Source organism: Clarias gariepinus, chromosome 7, assembly GCF_024256425.1.
Source record: "Clarias gariepinus isolate MV-2021 ecotype Netherlands chromosome 7, CGAR_prim_01v2, whole genome shotgun sequence".
NCBI classification, from domain to species: domain Eukaryota; kingdom Metazoa; phylum Chordata; class Actinopteri; order Siluriformes; family Clariidae; genus Clarias; species Clarias gariepinus.
Window position 1 is genome coordinate 16,240,775 of NC_071106.1, and position 23,236 is coordinate 16,264,010.

At 39.6% G+C, this 23,236-nt stretch overlaps 1 protein-coding gene across 1 annotated transcript in view; it reads right to left on the reverse strand.

Moving 5' to 3' along the window:
- Positions 1–23,236, reverse strand: part of btbd11b (BTB (POZ) domain containing 11b) — a 72,125-nt gene that overhangs the window by 5,450 nt on the left and 43,439 nt on the right. Inside the window, exons 2-12 of the mRNA XM_053501060.1 lie at positions 16,562–16,705; positions 8,212–8,416; positions 7,232–7,384; positions 6,876–7,041; positions 6,044–6,133; positions 4,722–4,823; positions 4,179–4,272; positions 3,946–4,081; positions 2,386–2,606; positions 1,171–1,349; positions 184–289 (exon numbers count right to left, since the gene is read on the reverse strand). Coding sequence (XP_053357035.1) covers positions 184–289; positions 1,171–1,349; positions 2,386–2,606; positions 3,946–4,081; positions 4,179–4,272; positions 4,722–4,823; positions 6,044–6,133; positions 6,876–7,041; positions 7,232–7,384; positions 8,212–8,416; positions 16,562–16,705 — 1,596 coding nt within the window. The remainder of the gene's footprint in view (positions 1–183; positions 290–1,170; positions 1,350–2,385; positions 2,607–3,945; positions 4,082–4,178; positions 4,273–4,721; positions 4,824–6,043; positions 6,134–6,875; positions 7,042–7,231; positions 7,385–8,211; positions 8,417–16,561; positions 16,706–23,236) is intronic.

Below are 23,236 nucleotides of genomic sequence, written 5' to 3' on the forward strand. Positions count from 1 at the left end.
TTTGAGAGCTGTTGTGTCTCCAAACAAAAGAGAAGAAAAGCATGATGTAAATGTATGCTGTAGTTGTATAAAGCAGACATTGATAACTTTACTGTGAACACATACAAGCTGAGGAAAAACCAACAAATCTACAGTAATTAATCCTCTGGGATATACAGCATATACATTAGAGTAAAAACACACCGAGTCTGGAGGTCTGTTTTTTCTTGATCTCAGTGAGCTTGGGAACGGGGTACGGTCCGTAGCACTGAGTGAAGATCACTGCCAACTGCTGACTGATCACCTCATTCTGCAAATAAATGAACATCACAAACACGACACGCATCACAAATAATGGCCACAAGTGCCCACGTGCTTAACAGATGCTGCAACAGAAGTGCTGCAGGGGCGGGCATGCATGAACTTTGTGGAGGGACGGGATGCAAATCAGAGGAGAGTTTAATATTATTTTCTTCTCAGCTCTGCCTCTTCTAGCTCTCCTTTGTATGGGTGGGTGGAAAATGGGTAGACTAAATCCTCAGCTGAATTATTTACTTTCTCCTGGGTGATGAGTGCAGCTTTGAGGCGCTCCTCATCAACATGACAGTTCATTTGTGTTTTTCTGTTAAAAGTCTCGTTTTTTGGGGGATATCATAAATATCATAGTATTTACTGTACACATACGGTATACAGTATTTTATATCTATTAGTGCCCAGGTATGGTCAGTCATCACTAACTGAAAAACTAAGAATAGATTTCCCATAGATCACCTCTGACAGATGCTTCATACACACCCACCAGTGCACACTTAACAACACAAACGAGTGCAACACATTCAGCAGAGGGCTGGTATGACAGCAGGTGATTTTTACAGGCGGTTAGGCTGATTGGAGAGTCAGCTTGAAGTGAAGTCTATCAACTTCTCTTATATACACAGGAAGAATGCACTGCGAGCAGGTATGCGACTGAACCTCTCCACCGGAGTCAAAGCAGAGCCCACACTATTACATAACACGGTTCTACTTCCAAGCAAATCTCCCCGATTAAAGCGTTCACCCAGATCACAGGCTACATTAATGTCCCTATCAGCAAGTAATAAGAAATTTGTGGTAAAGTTTCAGAATGTTGTGTGTAGGCAGACTGGGCTGAGTGGGATGTGTGTATGCGCGATGGTGCAGGTTGTTGCAGACCTTGCTGGCACGAAGGATCTGGAACATTAAAGGCAGGCCATGTGTGATGAGCTCCTCGGTGTACTCCTCCTCCTCAATGCAACTGAACTCTTTTAGCAAGCCCTGGATCAATGGCCGCCTGTGCTGCAAGAAACACGTGCGCAAAGATTCCATCCAGGAGTGAAGCGTCCATGGTACTCCTGACACAAACACACATAATGACTACATTTAACATCATGTCACAGTAATTATATCTTGATTGCATGCTGCAGTGCCTCCTGGATTCACATACTCATTCTCACCCAGAAGAACCTATCATACAGTTGACGATAATTTTTTCAATGTTTTTGGAAGGAAGACACGGGGAAAAACTCGCAGACAGTAACCCGAGCTCAGGTTCGAACCAGGAACTCAGGAGCTGCAAGGTAGAAACACTACCCACTGTCCCAATTTTATCATTAGTACTTATAGCCATAGCACGACTAGTTAGGTATGTGAATTCTATTCAATCCTCGTTTGTTTTGCATTTGCTTTTACATACTGACAACAGCAAATCTGACTCTGTCACACTGTAGAGCAGGTACAGGTTGTAGATCTGCTCTGTGTCTAAGAATTCTCAGCAGCATCAAAGATTCATCAAAGGCACCTTCTGTTGGTGAACAGTTCATGAGCAGTGCTGCAGTGCTAACAAATGCTTCAGTGACTCATCAGGGAGGAAACGCAGTCTTAGCAATGTGTTGACTAACTTGTTTCTATCCAGCATTTTGCAAAACAGCTTAACTGCTTTTGCTGGATGATGAATTCATGCTTAAAATTGCTTACAATACTTTACACAAGCCCTGATATCCTTTTATTAGTTGTCCCTTCTTTCACTAGCAAGTCAACCTGATGCTAGCTAGGGGGCAACGTTGCTATGACTTTGTCGCTACACTCACAGGGAAAAAATATAACACAAAAATTTGTGGCAATATTTTGGACGCAAAATAAATAGTGGAATCAAGTCTTCATAATAAATACCATAAATACCTACAATTAGCATGAACTACCATCTGCTAATGCTAACATTACCCTTATCAGTGGCGCTAATAATCTCAGGCACATCTTATAAACTGTTGTTTCAAAATGTTTTTCGAGACATTCACATTATGCATGATACGTATTTTCTATACTCATTGTCCCATTCCTTATGGTACTACTAATTTGGAGAGGATTTAGCTATGAAATCCTTAAACTAACCTAAGCTGCGTATGTCCAGTGTGATGTCCACGTGGCCATGCTCTGAGCTGTGGTACATGGCTTCTCTCAGAGCTCTAAGTTTGGCTTTCCCTGTGCGTGCTGTTTCCATCTGCAAGGAATTCCTCTCCCCTGTCTCCGTCCCCTCAGCCAGGATCTCCTCCAGGGACAATACATCCCCTTTCCCCTTCTCAGACTGGGACAGTAGCCGACGGAACACATTCCTGAACCGCACAGGGAGGAAAAAATGTCGAAATTATTTTATGTGCAGTTTACCTCAAAATGTGACATCAAAATCATTTATTTAATCTTCTTAAATGTCTTTTTGATATGTTTACTTTATCTAAATTCTACAGAGTTAGTTAAAATAGCTAGGAAATTACCTAGAATTACTGTGAGCTATTTATGTAAACAAAAGGCTAAAAAATACACACATAAATAGATCAAATCTATAAAATGCATTATCTTGCTGAGGGCAGCTCTGTTACAAAAAATTCTTTTACACTTTTTTACAATGTACAGTATATGTATATATATATATATATATATATATATATATATATATATATATGATAATGCTTTGATTTTATTTACTAATATATTTACTATTATATTACATACTGCATATACAATGTATATATATATATATATATATATATATATATATATATATATATATATATATAATTTTTTTTATTTTTTTAAAAATTCTATTAGTTTAAAAAAATCACCTGATTGTAGCGGGTCCTAGTTTTAACATTCAATTTAAAAAACTTTATTTATCCACCTCAGACGAACATCAACATATCTTTTTCACCTTTTATTCACTATACAATTATTTCTTTAAAAAAATAAGCTAAAACTATATTTACACACACTGTATATTTATTAATTCATTGTATATATAGCTTATCCTGTACAGGGTCGCAAGAATCCTGGAGTCTATTTTACAAGGTGGGTACACCTTGGACAGGACGCGAATCCCTCAAAGGACTGCATGTCTTTGGACTGTGGAAGGACACCGAGGTACCCAGAGGACATCCAAGTATGGAGAGAACATGCAAATTTCATGCACGCAGACCTAAGGTGGGAATCAAACCCTCGATCCTGGACATGTGAAGCTGTAGTGCTAACCACTAAGCCACCGCGAGGGGCAAAGAAATGTATACAGACTTCAGCATGAAAAACATATGCCTCCCTTTAAACGGTCACATGATACAGTAGCATCAAAAACAGTGTGAGTACTGACATAATATTACACATTGCGACCATTTTTCAAAGGGCATAATTAATATAGGGACGAGGTGTGTATACATTTTTGGGCCCCTTGGTATGTATGTGTATATGTGTTTGTGACTTGATTTTGAAAATGTAAACACTGAAGAAATATACAGTAGTATACATACACGCTGGTACAGGTGTTAATGTAGATACAGGTACTGTAAATGTGCAGGAAAACTTGGAGTACATTAGATTTTAAAGGAAAGTGAAACAATGTGTAAAAAGAGTAGAAAATTATTCAGCAGTTTGCAGCAGTACTATAGCGTACAGTATATGTGCTACCTGTGTCCATGGGCTGCAGCCAGGCTGAAGGAGTTCATTTCGCCCTGTGGGGTCGTGGAGATGCCGTTGCGGTACATGGTACCCACTAGTGGGTCGGCTCCCCTCTCCAACAGCAGACTGACTAGCTCAAAGTTACCTGCAAAGACACACAGGAAAGATCTGCATTCACCTCAGCTCACCACTGACTGACTGCGTCTTGCTCTGACTGAGTGACGTTTACAGGATTAGATTACCTGCAGCGGCGGCTAACTGCAGAGGAGTTTCTGTGTAGTTCTCCATTCCGTCCTGCAAAGAGCCTTCCACGTTTGCCCCGACATCCATTAGCAACTGATAGACAGAAAGAAAGAAAGAGAGAGAGAGAGAGAGAGAGAGAGAGGCAAGAAGTTGAAGAGAAAGACAGATTGAAAGACAACGTGACAGTTCAAACTTGCCCAAATTTAACAGCTTCCTGCAATGTGATCTAGACAGTACACTGAACTGCTTATAAGACACATTTTTCTGCTGAGTGAGAAAACACACTGAGCATCCTTAGCAGCTATGCAAAACACAGTGAAAATGGCTGATAATGAGAAACATGGTAAATGGGGTGTAGCACGGTCGCTAGGCAAAGACTCTGAGAAGAGCTTTTACACCCACACACAACTGACCAAAATGTCAAGAGAGAACATGACAATCGAGACCTAATGCATAATCCTAATAATAATGCAGGGTGAGTTGCGTGTTCTGCAAGAGAGTGTGTAATCAGTGTGCTGTCAGGGCAGGTGGAGGACGTCTACCTGCAGCACGGGGACGTGTTGGTGGAGCACGGCGAAGGTGAGCGCCGTGGCCTGGCGAGTCTCGGGGTAGATTGAGGGGTGCTGGTGCACTGTGTTGGGCACCTGAAGGAGGTACAGGGGACAGTAAGGGCATTAACACACACACACACACACACACACACAAACAAGCAGCCAGGAAAAGTGCTGGCTTGGGGAATACACACGCTGCACTCAGCAAATTGTTGGCATGCGGCTCCAAGAAGACGTTTTTCACTTTCATGGTTAGATTTAGCTTTTGAAGGGAAAAAAAGGTCAGACATAATTTAGAGTGCCAGTCTATTCTAATTTTGAAATATCTTGTCAGTGGTACTTCTGCTTTAAACATCTCATGTCCACTTCGTGTCTAAGCTTAATTACTTAATATGTTAAGTAACAATGTGATGATATTGCGTAATCGTTACTTAAAAAAAAATTCCCAACAACTGCTATTACTGACTTACAGCATGACTCAAGTGTGATCAGTTCCAGACACAACCACAAATCATGCGATCACTGCTAAATCATTCTTTGTTTTCAAGTCTCCTGCTAAACGTCTGCGTGACATCTCAGTCGTCGCAGTGATGACTCCTAGCCCAGAAACACGAAATGAAACAAAACAAAACAAAAAAAAAAAACTCTTGGGAAATTAATTTTGACTTGTTACACCACGACACAGTGCATAAGAGCATGAACGGTGGAACATATGGAATACAATAGACGTATGGGTTTAATGGGTTTATGTGGAAGCTCTGTGAAACATAAGCAAGGAATAAAACAAGGGTGTGCTCGTATAGGAAAACATCCACCTGGAAAAATGGATTACGTTCCCATGACAGCATGTCCTGGAGTGTTTTATTCCTCTTATACCACAGCAAATCTGCCAATGATTAGAGTTTGGAAGTAACAAGTCTGACATACTTTTATAGTTACAGTTTATAATTACAGTATGTAACATAAATATGTTGTGGAATATCTGCAAGACGAATTACTTCCTCATATCGGTCACATTGTAACAGCCATAACACTCGTTATCTATAAATGTTCAATTATGGAGAGCTTCACCATATCAATGATTATGAATTTTACTTCGTACTTTTAATCTGTTCGTCCTATCCTTATTAGGCTTAGTTTATATATCATCCACCAAACCCCTGTGAAACTGCCATTGTTATAGAAAGGCAGAAGGCAGAACATCTGCTAGAGCCATGCCGTTACAGACAATTCATCAACACCTTCTGTCCAATCAGATTAAGAATGCGATGACGCTGTGGTATAAGGACCTCGTAAATTTCACTATCACTGACCTCACTGTTGATATCAGCTCCTGCATCCAACAGCATCTGTACCATTGCCTCATCGCCACGAGCACAGGCATACATCAGAGGAGTCATACCCTAAATAGCATGCAAACACATGCAAAGATGGTCATTCTCACTGAAAAATAGGACTTATTTACTATTTGTGATAAAGTACCACCATTTTTTTTTGTTGTGTTTAAATGTTCTGTGGAGACATTGAATATTTACTTAATAAAAATGAAAACGCTATGTATACAAAGAGACTAAAAGGGATTCAGCCTAATCCAGTACAAAAGCCCATGGAAAATTTGACGCCATTCCTGGTTCTGTAATAAAGGTCCGGAACAGCTTACATTTCCCTCCCAGAGTTCAGTGGCGCAGCCAAGCTAGCGGGATGATGGAGAGAGTGGTGACGTGTGGCCTGTACTCTGGCTCCCACTAAGACGATTACCCATAAAACACTGTGAGAATGAAAGTGGCACGACTGGGCTGCTCTCATTAGAGACTCCTTGTAAAAGGGATACTGTAGCTCAGTGGTTAAGGCACAGGACTAGTGATCGGAAGGTCCCAAGTTCAAACCACAGCCCCACCCAGGTTACCACCATTGGGCCCTTGAGCAAGGCCCTCAACTGCTCAGATAAAATGTACAGTAAGTTGCTTTAAATAAGAACAATATTCATAATAATAAGCATATCTGCCAAGTGCTGGAACTGTAGAATTAATGTCTCTGTACAGTAGGACAACTATGGATAAGGTTCATGAGCTTTGTAAGGAGAGGATTACTGTCGTGCTGGACAATTGTTTAAAAGTTTTTATGTTTGAATATAAGTTATGGCACCTGTTCACTCTTGCTGTTGATGCCTTCAGGGCCGAGCAGATTGATGGCCTGCTTTACCAGGTCCGTGCGACCACAGTTGAGCATGCGGAACCCCAGGTCCTGCAGAAACTTTGCCTCAGTAGATGCGGCATCCAGCTTCCGTGACATGCAAAAACAATCATCTGTCCTGCAGAGACAAATCCCAAAACAGTGATTCAGGCATTGAAAAACAACCATTGTTTAGAGTCTTACTGTGTTCATGTGTGCTCATACACTCAAGTCTATGGTCCCGACTCTTGTCTTCAATAAACACAAATCTGAAGCCATAAAATCTGTTTCACACGTATCGGGCATATGATTTTGAAACATCCTCTTACTTCAGCTGCCGAGGTTCACAGTCCACTCCTGGCAGCATGAGCCGGGCTGCCTGCCGTACGTCGTCGCTATCCACGGAGAAGCTGCGACGGTGCTCGGCATGGGCTACAGCAACTCGGATCCACTCCATAAGGGGAGGCAGTACCATAAATGGCCTGTAGGGAGAGACAATAAGCAGAATCTCAATTATTCATTTCACAGCACCTTAGCATCACCAGCTGTGGCTGCTACAGCATCTGCAGCTGTTACAATTATACTGAATAAAATATGCTGATATTATAGTCATATTTAGAGGGGTAACTTAAGGCCTAGAAAGGTTTTCTATGTCTTAAATTACAAATATGAAAGGTTTTAGTAAAGATACTAATCTAGTATTTTGTTTTAGAAAATGCATACGTTTTAGTTTGGATAAGGTTTAGATAGTAGAAGGTTTGGACAATAGTTTAGATAAGGCTAATTTGTTACTTTATTATTATTTTTTATTTGTTAGAAAAGGCAGTTACAAATGCAGACAGCTAAAAACAAACATAATAACCACATAAGCAAAAAAACAAACAAACAAGATTGCTGCATAATTTAGTGCGAAATGATGACCTTGAGAGATCTAGTTTAAAAAAACAAAAAACACTTCCAGTCTAGACCATGCCCACTTCAGCATTAAATTTGAACACATACAGGGACACGGACAGTATAACTCTAGTATACAATAAGGAAGAGAAGTTCATGCACACAGTCACCATGCCATCTTTTTTATATTTATGCTTCTTTGTATATTGGCATATATCTGGAATAGACAACTTTCCCAGTCTATCTTTGAGGATTAAGGTTTAGGTTCTGCTGGCCCTTTAAACATTGTCCTTGGGCCGGGCTCATGTGTAAGCTACTTCAGTTAAAAGTGCCTGCCAAATGCCAAAATATAATACTCATTACAGTTAATCTACTACAGTTTACGTATAAAAAAAATCCAGGCCCGTGATCTTACCTTTCTGTATGAAGAGTGATTTTGGAGGGTTCTACATTAGGATTCTCCCACTCCATCTGAGGGCAGTGCATGAAGTAACAGAGAGTGTAAAGAGCCTCAGGCTCCCAGTGGAGAAGATTGTTCTTCTGGTGCACAGGTGTGCTGTTAGTATGGTTCTTGATACTCAGGGGCTGAAGGTGATGCATGGCCCTGGACACCAGTTCACCTGAAAGCAGTAGGCAGGAGAAGGAGTCACATCATGAGGGTCGTGTGACATCGGTGTGATTAGAGTAGGGGTTGGTTGATATAGTTTTGCTAGCAATCAATCATCAAAACTGTATTGTTGTGAGTCTTTCCATATTTAATGACAAAAATAAATAATAAAAAAAAACTATAATGTGTAATAGTTTGTCATAAAATCAGTGGCTATTCAACATTGTACCTGCTATTAAAATTTTAAAGTATCATTATATTTACGTAGCTATCACAATACTCTATTTTTATAATGACAGAATTTACCATGATATTGGTATTATATCCATATACAATACTGTACAACAGTCTGGAGTCAGACCACATTTCTTCATATGAAATCAAATTAAATGATGAAAGTTCAAGAAATGGTAAAAAAATTTTGTTTTACAATACAGTATGTTTTATTGCAACAGGCTGCAAAGTTTCATTTAAAAATTGGTTGTTTATTGACCAACCTAAGCAGCGACCGCATTTCCCCCCTCGTCTGTTCCAACCACTCGGCATTCAGCATCACCAGTATATTAATCATACCAGAATGCCTGATCATCTCTCATCATCTGCACCTGTTTCTCGCTAATTTTTGCCTTAAATTTGAGTTATGTCTGAATGATTCATACAAGTAGGTCACTGTGTGGCTTAACAAACAAAAACATTGAGCTGAAACGGGTCACAGACAGGAACTCGACTAAAAATTATATCCTAAATACAGAGCCGAAAAGTCCTTCAGCAGGCAAGGAGAACTAATCCTAATGGGATTACATATAACATACAACATACAAGACACTCTGGCCCTTGTTGAAAGCCAAATATGAAAAAATAAGGTACTGTAGGACTCAAGACTTTAGCACAGTAGACACACTTTTTGTGGCTGTCCTGTTTTTGAGCCATTCAGTGATGGACCTGTTCACTCAAATCATTTTATCATCTCCACCATTCCTGTTGCTCGTATCCTGTGTTCAGATCATTTCTCCATACATCGCTAAGTGTAAAACAACACTGAAGAGTAAACACACAATGAAGTGAAGTACAGCCAAAATCTGGCTAAAATACAAAGCAATTAGTCAACCTGAATTCAGTAATAATTTCTCACACATTTGATATCTCTTTCTGCCTTTTACTCATTATCTCTCTCATATTAAATCTGGGTGGGAACCCTATGACTCCATGGATCTTAGCACTTTTGAATCCATTCAGAATAATACAACAGCACGTCACACTGCATAGAGGAATGAATAAACAGTGCCATGCTGTCAGACCATGTGAGCAAGTGCATCTATGAATTACACAACAATCAGAATGCTGCAGTCGGAGCTTTTCTCTATTTTACACCTTTCATTGTATTAATGAATTAACATTCACACAGCCAGTCTGTGACAGACCCAACAGACCCATCATTTAGAACAAAAACACAAGAGGATGTCTAACTGACATAACTGTGTTTGTCTCACAGCCAGTGCTTTAGTCAACAATAAAGAATAGAGTAAAGGAAAAACACTGAAAGACACATTTATTAGGGTTTTGTGTGGATGTTCAGCAAAAAGACAACAATTATCCAGCAGTTACAGAATTACATGGAGATAGGAGACAAGTGTTGATATTTACACCTGCAGACGAACAGTAGACCTGCAGACAGACAGACAGTATCTACATGCATACACACACAGACGCCAAATAAGCATAACATGAGATACGTATGATAAAAAGCAGCTTTGGAAATGAGAAAATGTTCCATGACCAATATGCTCATCTCTTATTCATGATAGCCTGTGATATTTCCTGGGAGTCCAAGGAGCAGTAGGAGCTGACTGAGAGCGATAGCGGCTCTAGATTGCCCAACAGGACGAAACTCTGCAGCATCTAAAGGCACTTTTCCCCCCATGTGCTTTTCCGGTCTTTAGATGAGGACAATTTTCAGAGAAGCTTTAATGGCTATGAAGGTGACCTTCATGACTGAAAACACAACATGGGAATACAGTAGCGAGTGAAGAACACAGCAGGCTTTAGGATGGAAACCTGAGCTTCAACTGACGACTCATCCTTCCTCCTCGAAAGCATAAATAAGCAATGAGTGCCTTGATGAGCGCCAGGTGCATGACCCGCTCTTCTCCACAATGTCCCAGACATATGCAACAGCATTCTCTTTTAATCAGATCAACATCTTCTTAGCAAATTACGAAACAAGTGTTTTTTTTTTCCTGCTTTATGTAGGGTAATGAACATATGGACCTTACAGCAAACAGAATGAGTTCTTGAGTTCTGGGTTCTCTATATGTAAAACAGCTTAATTCAAGACTTAATAGAGAAATCAGCATGTACAAGTTGCTTTTACTTGGGGTGCTATTAAAATGTAAACATTTTATTATTTAAAGAAATCGTATTCTTTTTTAAGAATTTAAAGGCTTTGCATACAGTATGCCTTCAATCTGGCATTTCACTGAAAAAAAAATCATACAGCTAAATTCTAAATATCGGAAATTTTATCTGCAAATAAGGATTTTATTATTTTTTGGCGAGAGAAGTGCACATACTGCACAATGTTAATGTATTAGGCATTAGTCACTGGCAATGAATCCAGTAACTCCTTTAGGGTAAAGAGGGAAGAAATAGTGTCGTTATCAGAGTTATCAGGGAAAATCTTTAGAAAAACAAATGTTAAGCATGCTGAAGTGTCCAGATCAGCTTTGAGGAATGAAGCTAATAGAATAATAAGCTGAAATCCACAGGTAATACCGCTGCCTGGCTTCAAATTCACATGCATGAGAACACTCACACCTTACACTACATCCATGGACACCCACACATTCACAGAAAAAGCAATGACGTGGCTTTGTATGAATTCAACCAACCAACTAGATGAACAGGATACACCAACATAGTGTAAAGGAGACAAAATCCATAAGTAAAACATCCCCAGTTCAATACCTTTGTTAGGTTGAGATTGATTATGAACTTGAGTGATGTATCTGTGGTTAATGAACTGTGTGATCCACACTTTATAAATCATGCTTAGAGTCAAGGTATATATTTACAGTATATGAAATATTAATTTCATATTTATACATGAATATAAGTTTCATATTCATGTACAGATAAGTATTAAATACTACCACTGCAACTACTACTACTACTAACACACACACACACACATACTGTACACACACGTGCACGCACACACTGATCAGCCATAACATTATGGCATTATGACCATCTGCTAAAGATTGAGTAGGTCCCCTGCAAAAACAGCCCTACAGATGTTTGATTGGGTTGAGATCTGGAGAATTTGGAGGCCATGTCAACTACTCAAACTTATTATTGTGCGATAGAGTCCATTAACCTGCTGAAAGAGGCCACTGCCATCAGGGAATAGGGTTACTATAAAGGGGTATACTTGGTCAGCAACAATGCTTAAGTACAGTAGGTGGTCAACGTAGCATCCACGTTAAAAAGCAGAACCCAAGGTTTCAGAAGAATACTGCCGAAAGCATTACAATGCCTCTGCTGACTTGCCTTCTTCACATAGTGCATCTCTTCCACACACATCCAGTCACTCTCATGATATAAAAGAAAATGTGATTCGTCAGACCCGGCTACCATCCTCCACTGGTCACCTTGATGGTCTGCGGCTACACAGGCCTATAATGAGATGCACTGTGGGTTTTGCCATCTTTCTATTGGAGACGGCATTAACTTTTTTAGCAGTCAGAGATACAATTTTGGAGATGCTCTGACCCAGTTGTTTAGCCATCACATCCTTACACTTGTCCAATTTTTCTGCTACCAACACACCAAACATAGGGACAAAATGTTTGCTTGCTACCTAATATATCCCACCCATTTCCAGGTGCCACTGTAACAAGATAATCCATGTTATTCAACTTTACCTGTCAGTGATCATAATGTTGTAGCTGATTGGTGTAATAAATCGATACAGATACTAAAACGGATAGTGAAATTATATTATATTATATCCTTACTAAGTATAAATATGCCCACATAAAATATAAAAGTTGGTGTTTTCTAATGGTTTGTCCTGAAAACATTACAAAATGATGATATATACAGTAGAATGTGTGTTTCTGCTAATGCTATTCCTAACATACAGAGTGCTCTTTTAATTGCAGGGCTCCGCAAAGTGCCATTTTAATCAGTTATATTATGTTCCGGGATGTTAAGGAAAGAGCAAAATCTTAAAATGCCTGTAAACATTACTAGAAATGCCTCTTTCACTTAGATTTTTGCAACTAATGTCTGACCAAATTTAATTTGAATCTTCCCTAGAGATAGAAGGCAGAGATCACAGTAACCTTGCCATCTTGGCAGTAACAGCACCACAGCTCAATTTTTGTGTGAATACCCTGCAGAAAGTTTGGAACAAAATGAGAAATGTGCTAATGTTTTATAGAAAAAAACTCTTCTTGCATTTAAATCTTTTTTGAAAAGAAATTTTTTTTGGTATATCCCAGTTAGGGGTTTTATATATATATATATATATATATATATATATATATACATATATAATTTGATTAAATATGTATCTTACAAGACATTCAATTTGTCGATTTGTGCCTTGTAATTTCTTTTCACTGTTTCTGCTTGTAGCCTCTAATAACTATTGAACTTAAATGTTTTCAAATAGGAAGATGAAAAAGTTTAACATGCAACAGTCCTCATTATGGTCTTAACTGTTCGTTGAACACATTTACAAACATTAATTGATTAATCAATAAGATAACAAAACGAAACAAATATCTCAGTTTACCTTTTTAAACAATTCTAGTGGCACAAACCCATCAAAATAGTAGGCAAATTAATGAAGTCCCAGAACTGTAAATCGCTTACTGTCTATACCGCTTTATCCTGTATACAGGGTCATGGGGGCCTGGAGCCTATCATAAGAGACTTAAGGCACGAGGCAGGGTACACCCTGGATGGGGTGCCAATCCATCACAAGGCACTTACTGTACAAACACACACTATGCCACACTCTGTTGGCATACAGACAGACCCGAGGCGGGAATGAAACCCGGACTCTGGAGGTCCAAGGCGACAGTGCTAACCACTAAGCCACCGTGCCTTACTGTAAATCAGAGGTAGTGAATTACAAGTTAAGGAGATTAGCGTTAGGATTCAGGGGCCGTATTAACTAAGTGTCTCAAAGTAGGAAATCGTTCCTAAGTGGTTATAAATTCTCTGAGTGACGTGTCCTAAAAGCAAGCAAATGGCGTTCAGGCATGGAGGCGAGACGTTTTAGTAACATTGAGTGACATACTTGGACGAAAATGGAATACTTTTTTTAACACATCGTGTGCGGTATGTACTGTAACTGGTTCATTACCGAACATTCTGTATGGTGTCTCCGCAGGTGACTGCTACTGTACGTTTTTTTTTTAGCAACAGTGAAGATGCAGCTTAGAAACGATGACAGCCGACAATGCTGAAAATAATAAATCCAACTTTGCTCTTACAGCACCACAGATCATCCGCGTTTCCCCAGCACGCAGCGTGAAATCAACAAGAAAAACGAGTTGCGTTCATGTAGCTGTGTGCATCATCCATCGCATACACATTAATATAATCATATTTACAGTACATATACATTTTATATATTTACATGAAATTATTTTTAATTATTTAAATGAACTTTTTTTTTATTTTTAGATTCTCCGTTATGAGCAGCACTTCATTACTTCATTAACACGTTGTACCTCTGTGTTTCACACTCCTCTGGGGTATGTGCGGTAAACTGACAGGTCGCATTGATGCTTTTACAAATTGCCAACCACCCACTTTTTATCTTTAGAGGTAAGAGTAGGGCAGAATTTGCTTTCATTAATTCTTTACACTTTTCTACCTTCTCAACAAGCAATACGCTCTCAACCTCTCTCTAGTTTCTTTCTCTTTTCTAAATCATTTTGATCAGATTATGACAGTCTTGCACAGCTCTTTTATAGGGGCTTAAAACAATAGTGATTCTGATAAGGATAACTTCATGCAGTCGAGGCACACATCTATAAGTTTTGTCCATCTTTCATGAAGCTTTCTTAGAACTGTCGCTGATTTCACTATTTAACTTTTTCCAGTTTAAAACTAGAAAAACCTGTCAAAGCTCCCACACTAATGTGCTGCCTACTTTGCAGCTCTCAGTGTCGTAAGAAAAAGAAGTGTATCACACTTTCTATGGCGCATTCTTACTCCTCGCTAAAAGTAAAAGTAGGACAATTCCTAAAGACTTTTACAGTACAGTATGTCCTACTTTGAGCTAGAAATATTTTCAATTTAACCTTTAAAGGACTTCTATATTTTCTTGCAGGATATACAAATAATCTTTAGTTGATTTTTATTTCCACACTGTTGGGCTGTAAAGGAATGTGAAAGGACTCTATACTGTGCTCTTAGTTTAGGCATTTTACTGTATATGCCTCACCTCGGACCATTTGCTCTAACAACCTGTTTTGTTTCATGGTCGCACTTCACATCACTGCCTTTTATTTTTGCCACGGAACATATGAGACAAACCTTTACTCCAATGTAACTAGAACTATCACAATGATTGGCTCTATTAGATAAAATCTTGGTTTGGATCCAGACTGTGGTCAGGCATTTAGTGATGCTTGTTTTAAATAAACAGAACTGAAAAAAACAAAAGCTGTCAAAATACAATATTGCACACTGCATGAAAATGTTTGGCCCCCTTGTGGTGTACAGCTTTAGAGACATGTGAGCCATGGAGAAATATCACGCAATACATTTGCAATTAATATTTTTTTAATCAGTCAAATTCTTGACTACAGCAACTTATAATTAGTGATTAAGCATTAAGATTTATAGTCTCCATATGAGGACCTTAAATACACACAAAGTAGTTGTGTAAAGTCCTCATATGAGGACAGTGTAATCTCATGAGATTTAAATACATTTTAATATTCTGTGTGATTGCTGTCCAACCATGGAGAGCTTCTCTATGACAGCCCTAAGGCAGGGAGCACTGTTGCTGTGTTTTAGCTTTGCTCCCATCCAGTCCTGGTGAAAACAGTCATCACGGGTAGAGGTAGAACAAAAGTAAAAGGAAATATAAAACACAAAGGAGACACTGGTGCAATTGAAAGACATAATGTACTGAAACTCTGGGTTTAGAATTAGGCTTAGAGAGGTTTTAAGTACTGGGCCATTTTCAGGCCAGGCATTCTGCTATCTAATTATAGAACAGTAATCCAAGCATTAAAGTTATCCTGCTGACGACAAGCCACCTTTTCTCAGGGCAATTAAAGCATACAATTTTATGCAAACAGGCTTCATGTAAACACAGACACGAGTTGTGTTTGCAAAGTGTGAAGTCAGTGCAAGACATGAGTCTGTAGTGTTTATGAGGCATACTGCCACATAAACATGATTGAAATACATAGTATCACTATATAATAATAATAGTAATAATAATAAGAAGAGGAAGGAGGATAGTTTCCAGAATAGATGTTTTCCTTTTTATATGTCATATTGGGTTGCATAAGAGCATATTGGATTGCACAAGATCAGAATACAAATCTAGTTCAGTAATTCAAATCTTATTTCTACAGATTTTAAATATTTTGCATGAGCAACCAGAAAATTTTCTGACAAATACTGAAACTCTTATACTGATATCAAAGAAATTTGAGGTATTTAGGAAATGTGTTTTACACTTAAGTGTTTTATGGTTAGCATGCATCCAACCACACTCCTGCAGTTATAGGCAATAACCATGCCCTTATAGTAACTCGTAAAACAAGGGATGTGGTAGACAGACTCTGTGGGCTGACATAAAGCCAGACGCTTGAATATGCGGAGGTGCCAGGAGGTGTTTGCATGTGTATGCGGGTACTGTTGTGCGAGAAACACATGGGGAGAGAAAAGTGATAGAAACTTTGCATAAAGCTACAGTACGTAAACATACTCTGTCAATGTATGGCTCTATTCCTAATAAGGAGTGCATCTTAACATTAGTTTATGTATATACAGACACACTTGCACAAACAGTGTTTCAATTAATACTGAAAACTGAGCATGGAACAATCCATATTTTTAAGACAGGAGACTTTAATCCAGCAGCTGTAAAAAAAAACTAGAGCTTCTTGACACTCACTGAGCTCGGCGATGCTCCCCACACGGGTGGCCAGCAGACACTGCTCTATAGTTCGCAGCTCAGCCTGACTGTAGGCATCACCAGTCTTCCCTGAGCGCTGTTGGTCTCTGTGCAGGTTAAAACTGTCGGGCAGACTCAGGATACCTAAAAGAAAGAGATTGCAAGGCAGAGAGTTAGCACATTTATAAAAAAAAAAAAAAATTTTTAAAGCTGACGTACTTAAGTCCAACAGATGTCCTACTAATTTCCTACTTATGTACTAAAGCACAACTCGCACCTCCAGAGTCTGGGTTCGATTCCTAGCCAGACTTGATTCCCGTCTCTGTGTGCATGGAGTTTGCATTTTCCCCCCTTAGGTGGGTTTCCTCCGGGTACTCCGGTTTCCTCCCACAGTCCAAAGATATACAGGTTAGGCTAAGTGGTGTTCCCAAATTGCCTGTAGTGTGTGAATGAGTGTGTGAGTGAGTGTGTCCTGCGATGGATTGGCACCATGTCCAGGGTGTACCCTGCCTCATGCCCTGAGCTTCCTGGGATGGGCTCCAGGTCCCCAAGAACATGAATACAGGATAAAGCGGTATTTTTGAGAGAATTCATGATCCTATATACTCTAAATAGAAGAAGATGAGCTTTCAACCTGTAGACAGTCCACAATTCAAAGACACAAATAACTGCTCTCTCCTGTATCTGCAAACAAGGTGAAAAGCTATCATATTTCAGAGCATACAGTGATTACAGTAAGGAACAGTACTGTTTGTCCCTGTCTCTAATAAGATAATCTACATTTATTCATATTTTTGAAAGTCAATGCACCGTGCCAACTTTTTTCCTATAATTCTTATTACCACACAAACTCTGCGCCAGTTATCAGTACCTGAAGCTAAACCTCTGAAGGCAGACACATCACTCTCTTTTTGCATCATTTCATTATTGCATTTTACAGTGCATTATTATGCATAGTAATGAAGCATTATTGCATTTTACTGCATTTAAGAATTTGTCATTAGTAGGGGAGCTATGGTTTAAAAAGTGGATGGGGTTATAATCTAATCTTAAAATATCATGGTTTCACAGCATTCAACCATTTAAAAACACACATGCCTGTGGTGAAAATGACAATTACAAGTTATATAATAAAATCTTTGTACAAATATTTGCACGCATATTCTTGAACAGGGCTCCTTAATTAGATTTAAAAAAAATAATAATGTGAAGACTGAAATAATAGATGGAAAAAGCTATTTACTTAGGATTCTGAAAAAGTCAGCAGTGAGGTAATCATCGGAGAGCACACTGTGACTAACTGTGAAACCGTGACACTGCAACAACCCTTGTCATAAGAAAATTTTGTCCGTCTCTATGGTTATCTTCTCTTTTACACTGCTGATGGAGCCAGTTGTGTGTTAAATTATGATGTGACAGAAAACCAAGACTCTATTTGTCCAGTCAACAAGGGAGCTTTTTGGTTAGAACCGTTTCATTTACAGTTGTGAAGTAAACACAATTTCAGATATGGCTGGAGGTGAAAATGGGCTGCCATCAGTCACGCTCCCTCATGCACACAAACACACCCACACACACACACACACACACACACACACACACACACACACCATATGTTTCTTTTAAATTGAATTGCAATGTTAATGTTATTCTGTTATAACTCAAAAATTCAGGACGGGGTCTTTGAGTAAGCATCTTTTGCTTGGTAAGTGAAATATACAACCTTGAAGGATTAGCCAATGGTTGCCATAGAGACGGGGCAGGGGTGTCAGGGTGGGTTGCTTGCCTGCGGCATGGGATGGATTTCAGGTGTTTAAAGATGCATAACCACACCTCACTGCTCACAAACCACAGGATATCCATCTAAAATATACGCCATGCCCAGTTTGCATACAGTATGTGTGTGTATGTTTGTGTGTGTGTTTGTGTGTGTGTGTGTGTGAGCGTGAAAGAGAGAGAGAGAGAGAGAGAGAGAGAGAGGTGCATTTCATTCAGAAAAATGCACAATTCACACAACATTGCAGTTCATACTGAACAACTGTGATAACCACTACAAACATGGCTTTAATAATTTGCAGTTAAGAGTCCTCTAGTCCTGCATGCTGACTTTGCGATGGTGCACTCAATTCAAACCATTCAAATCATTTAAACATTATGGGTATTTCTGTCTGCTGTTTCCAGACTTAGACCCGCACTTACTGTATGCACTCTCTATACCTCTTAGCCTGTAAGGGTCGCGGGAGGGGAGTCATGGAGGCTATCCCAGGGAAACCAGGCCAGTGGGCACGGTAACCTCCTGACGAGGTAGCAATCCATTGCAGGACACAATGCTAAACCACTATGCCACCGTTCCGCCTACTTCTTATGCAGTAAATGTCAAAATCTTTGGAAATTCTCCACTCTTCCGGCAGGGCTTTCTACTGGATTTTGGAGTATAGCATCGGGAAATTTGTGCTCAATCACTCACAACAGCATTAGTGAGGTCAGGCACTGATGTCAGGCGAAAAGGCTTGGGGCGTAGTCAGCATTTCAGTTCATCAAAAAGTATTCAGTTAAGGATGAGGTCAGGGCTCTGTGCAGGCCACTCAAATTCTTCCACTCCAACCTCTATAAATCATGTCTTCACAGAACTTGCTTTACTCAGGAGCACTAACATGCTGGAACAGGTTTGGCCCTCTTAAATTCAGTGGAGTAAAACTTTAATACTATACAGTTGTGTGCTTCTAACTTAGTGGCAACAGTTTAGGGAAAGAGCACATATGGATGTGATGATCAGGCCCCCACCATCTCATGAGCTACGAGATCCTAAAAGTGTGCTGGATATTCCCTCAACATAATCTTAAGATGTAGTGAGGCAAAATTATTTAAGATACAGTGAGAGTCAGGTGACAGGCTGTAGGTAAATCAAACTAGCTTAGTTTGTTCTAACAAACTAAATACTAACAAGCTAGCAAGTGGTTACAACAATAAAGATTCTGGATGCAATATCTGTTCCTTGTTGTCTGTTGAAAAAAGGTAGGGTACAACAGTAGGGAGCAAAAAAATTGAGAAAAAAAGAGAACATACTGTAGTGAGAGCACTTACACCCTTATACACTCTCTCCAGGAGTCCAGCAAGGCTCTCCATGAGAAATGAGGGTGCTAGGCTCCAGCGCAGCCTGAAACATTTAAAGCAGCGGGTGGTACAGCTGGCATTTCTCAAACCCGCTCTCTCTTAGCCCCCACCCCGAACAAACACACAACCTATCCCTCTCGCTTCTGAGGTAAGCGGTTCGAATTCCTGGAGGCTGTAAAATCTACACATGCATGCACACATTGGATGTGTTGTCCATACGAACGCCTGGCATATGGTTCTCTGCTTTACCAAAGAGGATGAAGAACAAAGTTGCATCTGCGTATCTACCTCCTTTCCATCAGTTAACCAAGACTTTTCATAAAGCCCACTCACTGTCAACTCATCCAACTTAGTTTTTTCCAGCAAGGAAGTGATAAAATAGATGAAGAGAAACATGATAAAACTGATTTTGTTTCTTAGCTGACAGATTTTGCTAATGACTTTGACGGGTCTCATGGGAGCACAAGGAACTACTTGCAAAACACGACAGTAATACATCACCCTTGGGAGTTTTCCTATCTACGTTTGTTCGGCAGCCTGTGGAAATTCTTCTCAGTTTTTTTAAAAAAACATTTCCTTCTATAAATAGACAACTACAGGTTACCCTGAACTGAAATACATGTTCCTCCTTTCTACTGTATATGCCTCAACCACAAGTTAATTTATCACTTTTTAACGTCTGGGTATCTCCAAAAGGCAAAAAGAGAGAAAACTGTATTTAAAGATTTCATTCCAATCTCCCTGAATAAATGCCCCGTCCTACATTTACTTTTAGAATCTAATCTACTTACGGAAAAATTATCATTTTTGCTGGCTTTTTTAACGAACTGTAAGTTTAAATTAAGTTGAAGGAAATTAATTATTTGATTATAATCTTTATCCACATCAGTCTCTGTCTCGTCACTCTAAGCTTACATCATTCTTCTTTATATTGATGATGTAATAGCCCAGAAATACCGCAGGCATTCTCACAGCTGGTATCTGATTACAAACTGAATTGATTTGGCCTATGTCCATTTTGCCATGGCATGTAACACTGGATAAACCTGATCAACATATGAAGGACATCAGGGCAGAGTGAAGGCAAAGTTATAAACTGTTCTAAATAAAACTTCTGAATAGAAGTAAAGCGCAGTAGTAAAAATGGCAAAGAATTCTATTGGTAGAAAAAACGTAATTTAAGTCAAAAACTGTTATTTTCTTTTTGCCTATTTTCTAGATTTCAACCACAGCATTCTCGGATGAGTTCGTTTTTCCATGCATTTGCCTCGCAAGAGACAGCAAACAAAAACAACAGGCAGTAAAAAGATCAAACAGATGCTCAAAAAAAAAAACCATGGTACTCTGGTAATGAAACCAAACGTATATACGATTATGTTCTATCGCTGAAAACTGTTCCCTCTCCTCTTTAGAATTCCAGTTGCAGCATCTTTGCCACGGAGCATTAAGCCCTTCCCATCTTCTCAACTCATTCTGGACAGCATCACATGGGCCCTAAGCAACTATGTTGAGGCGGTCCATAATGGAGCTTTCACTGAATAATTGGGTCTTTTAAAGAATGGCGTCTCATTGACTGTGGTGTGACAGATTAAAAAATAGAGAGACAGCCTGAAGCTGAACACTTCAATTGAAGAAGAATTGATTTGTGAGTTGCCTCATTGTCTGTCCCCGAGGCTTTTGGGTAGTAGCAAGTGCTACACTATAAAGATCTGATTTTGGAGTGGTTTGTCATATGACAGATACCCTTTCACAGTATGCACTAGTGTGTGCCATGGCTCTTGCCGCAGATACAGTAGCTAGGCTTCCATGTATTGTGTTCCTATCACGCTTTGTATTGATTTAAGTCTCATCTCTGCTTCTGTCCTATCATTGGTTTACGACTCTGTTGTGTTATGACTATGAACACCCTTTTTGTGATGGTTCCTCATGAGTTCATCTATTTAAGCACTTTGTGTCCTTGTCCCATTGCTAACTCTTGACATCTTAGTTCTTTTGTTTCCTGGTTACTTATATGAATTCCTGTTTTTTACCCATTTCCTTGTTTATTGTATAGCTGTGGCCAGAAGTTTTTAGAATGATACAGGACTGATGATAGTGCTCACCTTTTATTCTCCTTTCTGGGTGTCCCAAACAATCGGAAAGGGGATTCATCAAAGAAAATGACTTTGCCTCAGTCCTCAGCAGTTCAATCTCTGAACCTTTTGAAGAATATCCGTCTGTCTGAATATTCGAGAAGGTTTTTTTATTTTTTTATTATCTGCCCATCTTACAATATACTGTATGAATGTGAGCGCTACCATCAGTCCTGTGTCATGCCAACAGTAAACCATCCAGGTGTGGGGTTGGTTCTCAGCCAAGGTAGAGGGCTCACTCACAATTTTGCCAAAGAACACAGCCATGAATGAAGAACGGTACAAAAACATCCTCCGAGAGCAACTTCTCCCAACCATCCAAGAACAGTCTGGTGACGAACAATGCCTTTTCCAGCATGATGGAGTACCCTGTCATAAGGGATAACCTTTATCACCCAAATGAGGATGGGTTCCCTGTTGTGTCTGGTTCCTCTCAAGGTTTCTTCCTCCATCTCAGAGAGTTTTTCCTTGCCACTGTCGCCGTCGTCCTCGGCTTGCTCATCAGGGACAATCTTATCATTTTGATTCATATACATTCACATTTCATACAAACTTAAATAATTTTTTGATTGTGTAAAGCTGCTTTGAGACAATGTCAATTGTTAAAAGCGCTATACAAATAAAATTTAATTTAATGAATTAAATAACTAAGTGGCTTGGAGAACAAAACATCAAAATTTTGGGTCCATGGCCAGGAAACTCCCCAGACCTTAATCCCATTGAGAAATTGTGGTCAATCCTCAAGAGGTGGATGGACAAACAAAAACCTACAAATTATTATTATAATAATTTATAATTATTTATAAATGTATATAGGGATTTTCTCCCTAATTTAGTCGTGGCCAATTCCTCCCCGTCACTAGGGGGCTCCCACATTAAGGCTACTACTACCACTCAGCCGGGAGGACGAAGACTATCACGTATTTCCTTCGAACCGCATGACGCCAGCCGACCGCATCTTTTCGAACTGCTTGCTCACACACCGTTAGGGGCGGAGTAACACACTCGGAGGAAAGCGCTATCCGCTCCTTCTGCATGCGCGAGCTCACAGACGCCCCTGATTGGCTGTAGAGCCAAGATTAATGTGGGCCCTCTGAGAGAGCTCTGAGAGAGCTTGGCCAATCAGCTTTCTCTAGGCCTCCGGCTGTGAGAGGTAACTGCATTTAAGCGCGAGCACTTTACCCCTGCGCCACTCGGAGGCCCCAAAAACCCACAAATTTTGACAAACTCCAAGCATCGATTATGCAAGAATACGCTCCCATCAGTCAGGATGTAAAGTCAGAAGTTGATTGACAGCATGCCAGGGAGAATTGAAGAGGTCTTGAAAAAGAAAGTCAACACTGCAAACACTGACTCTTTGCATAACCTTAATGTTATTGTCAATAAAAGCCTTTGACCCTAATGAAAATGTTTGTAATTAGACTTTAGT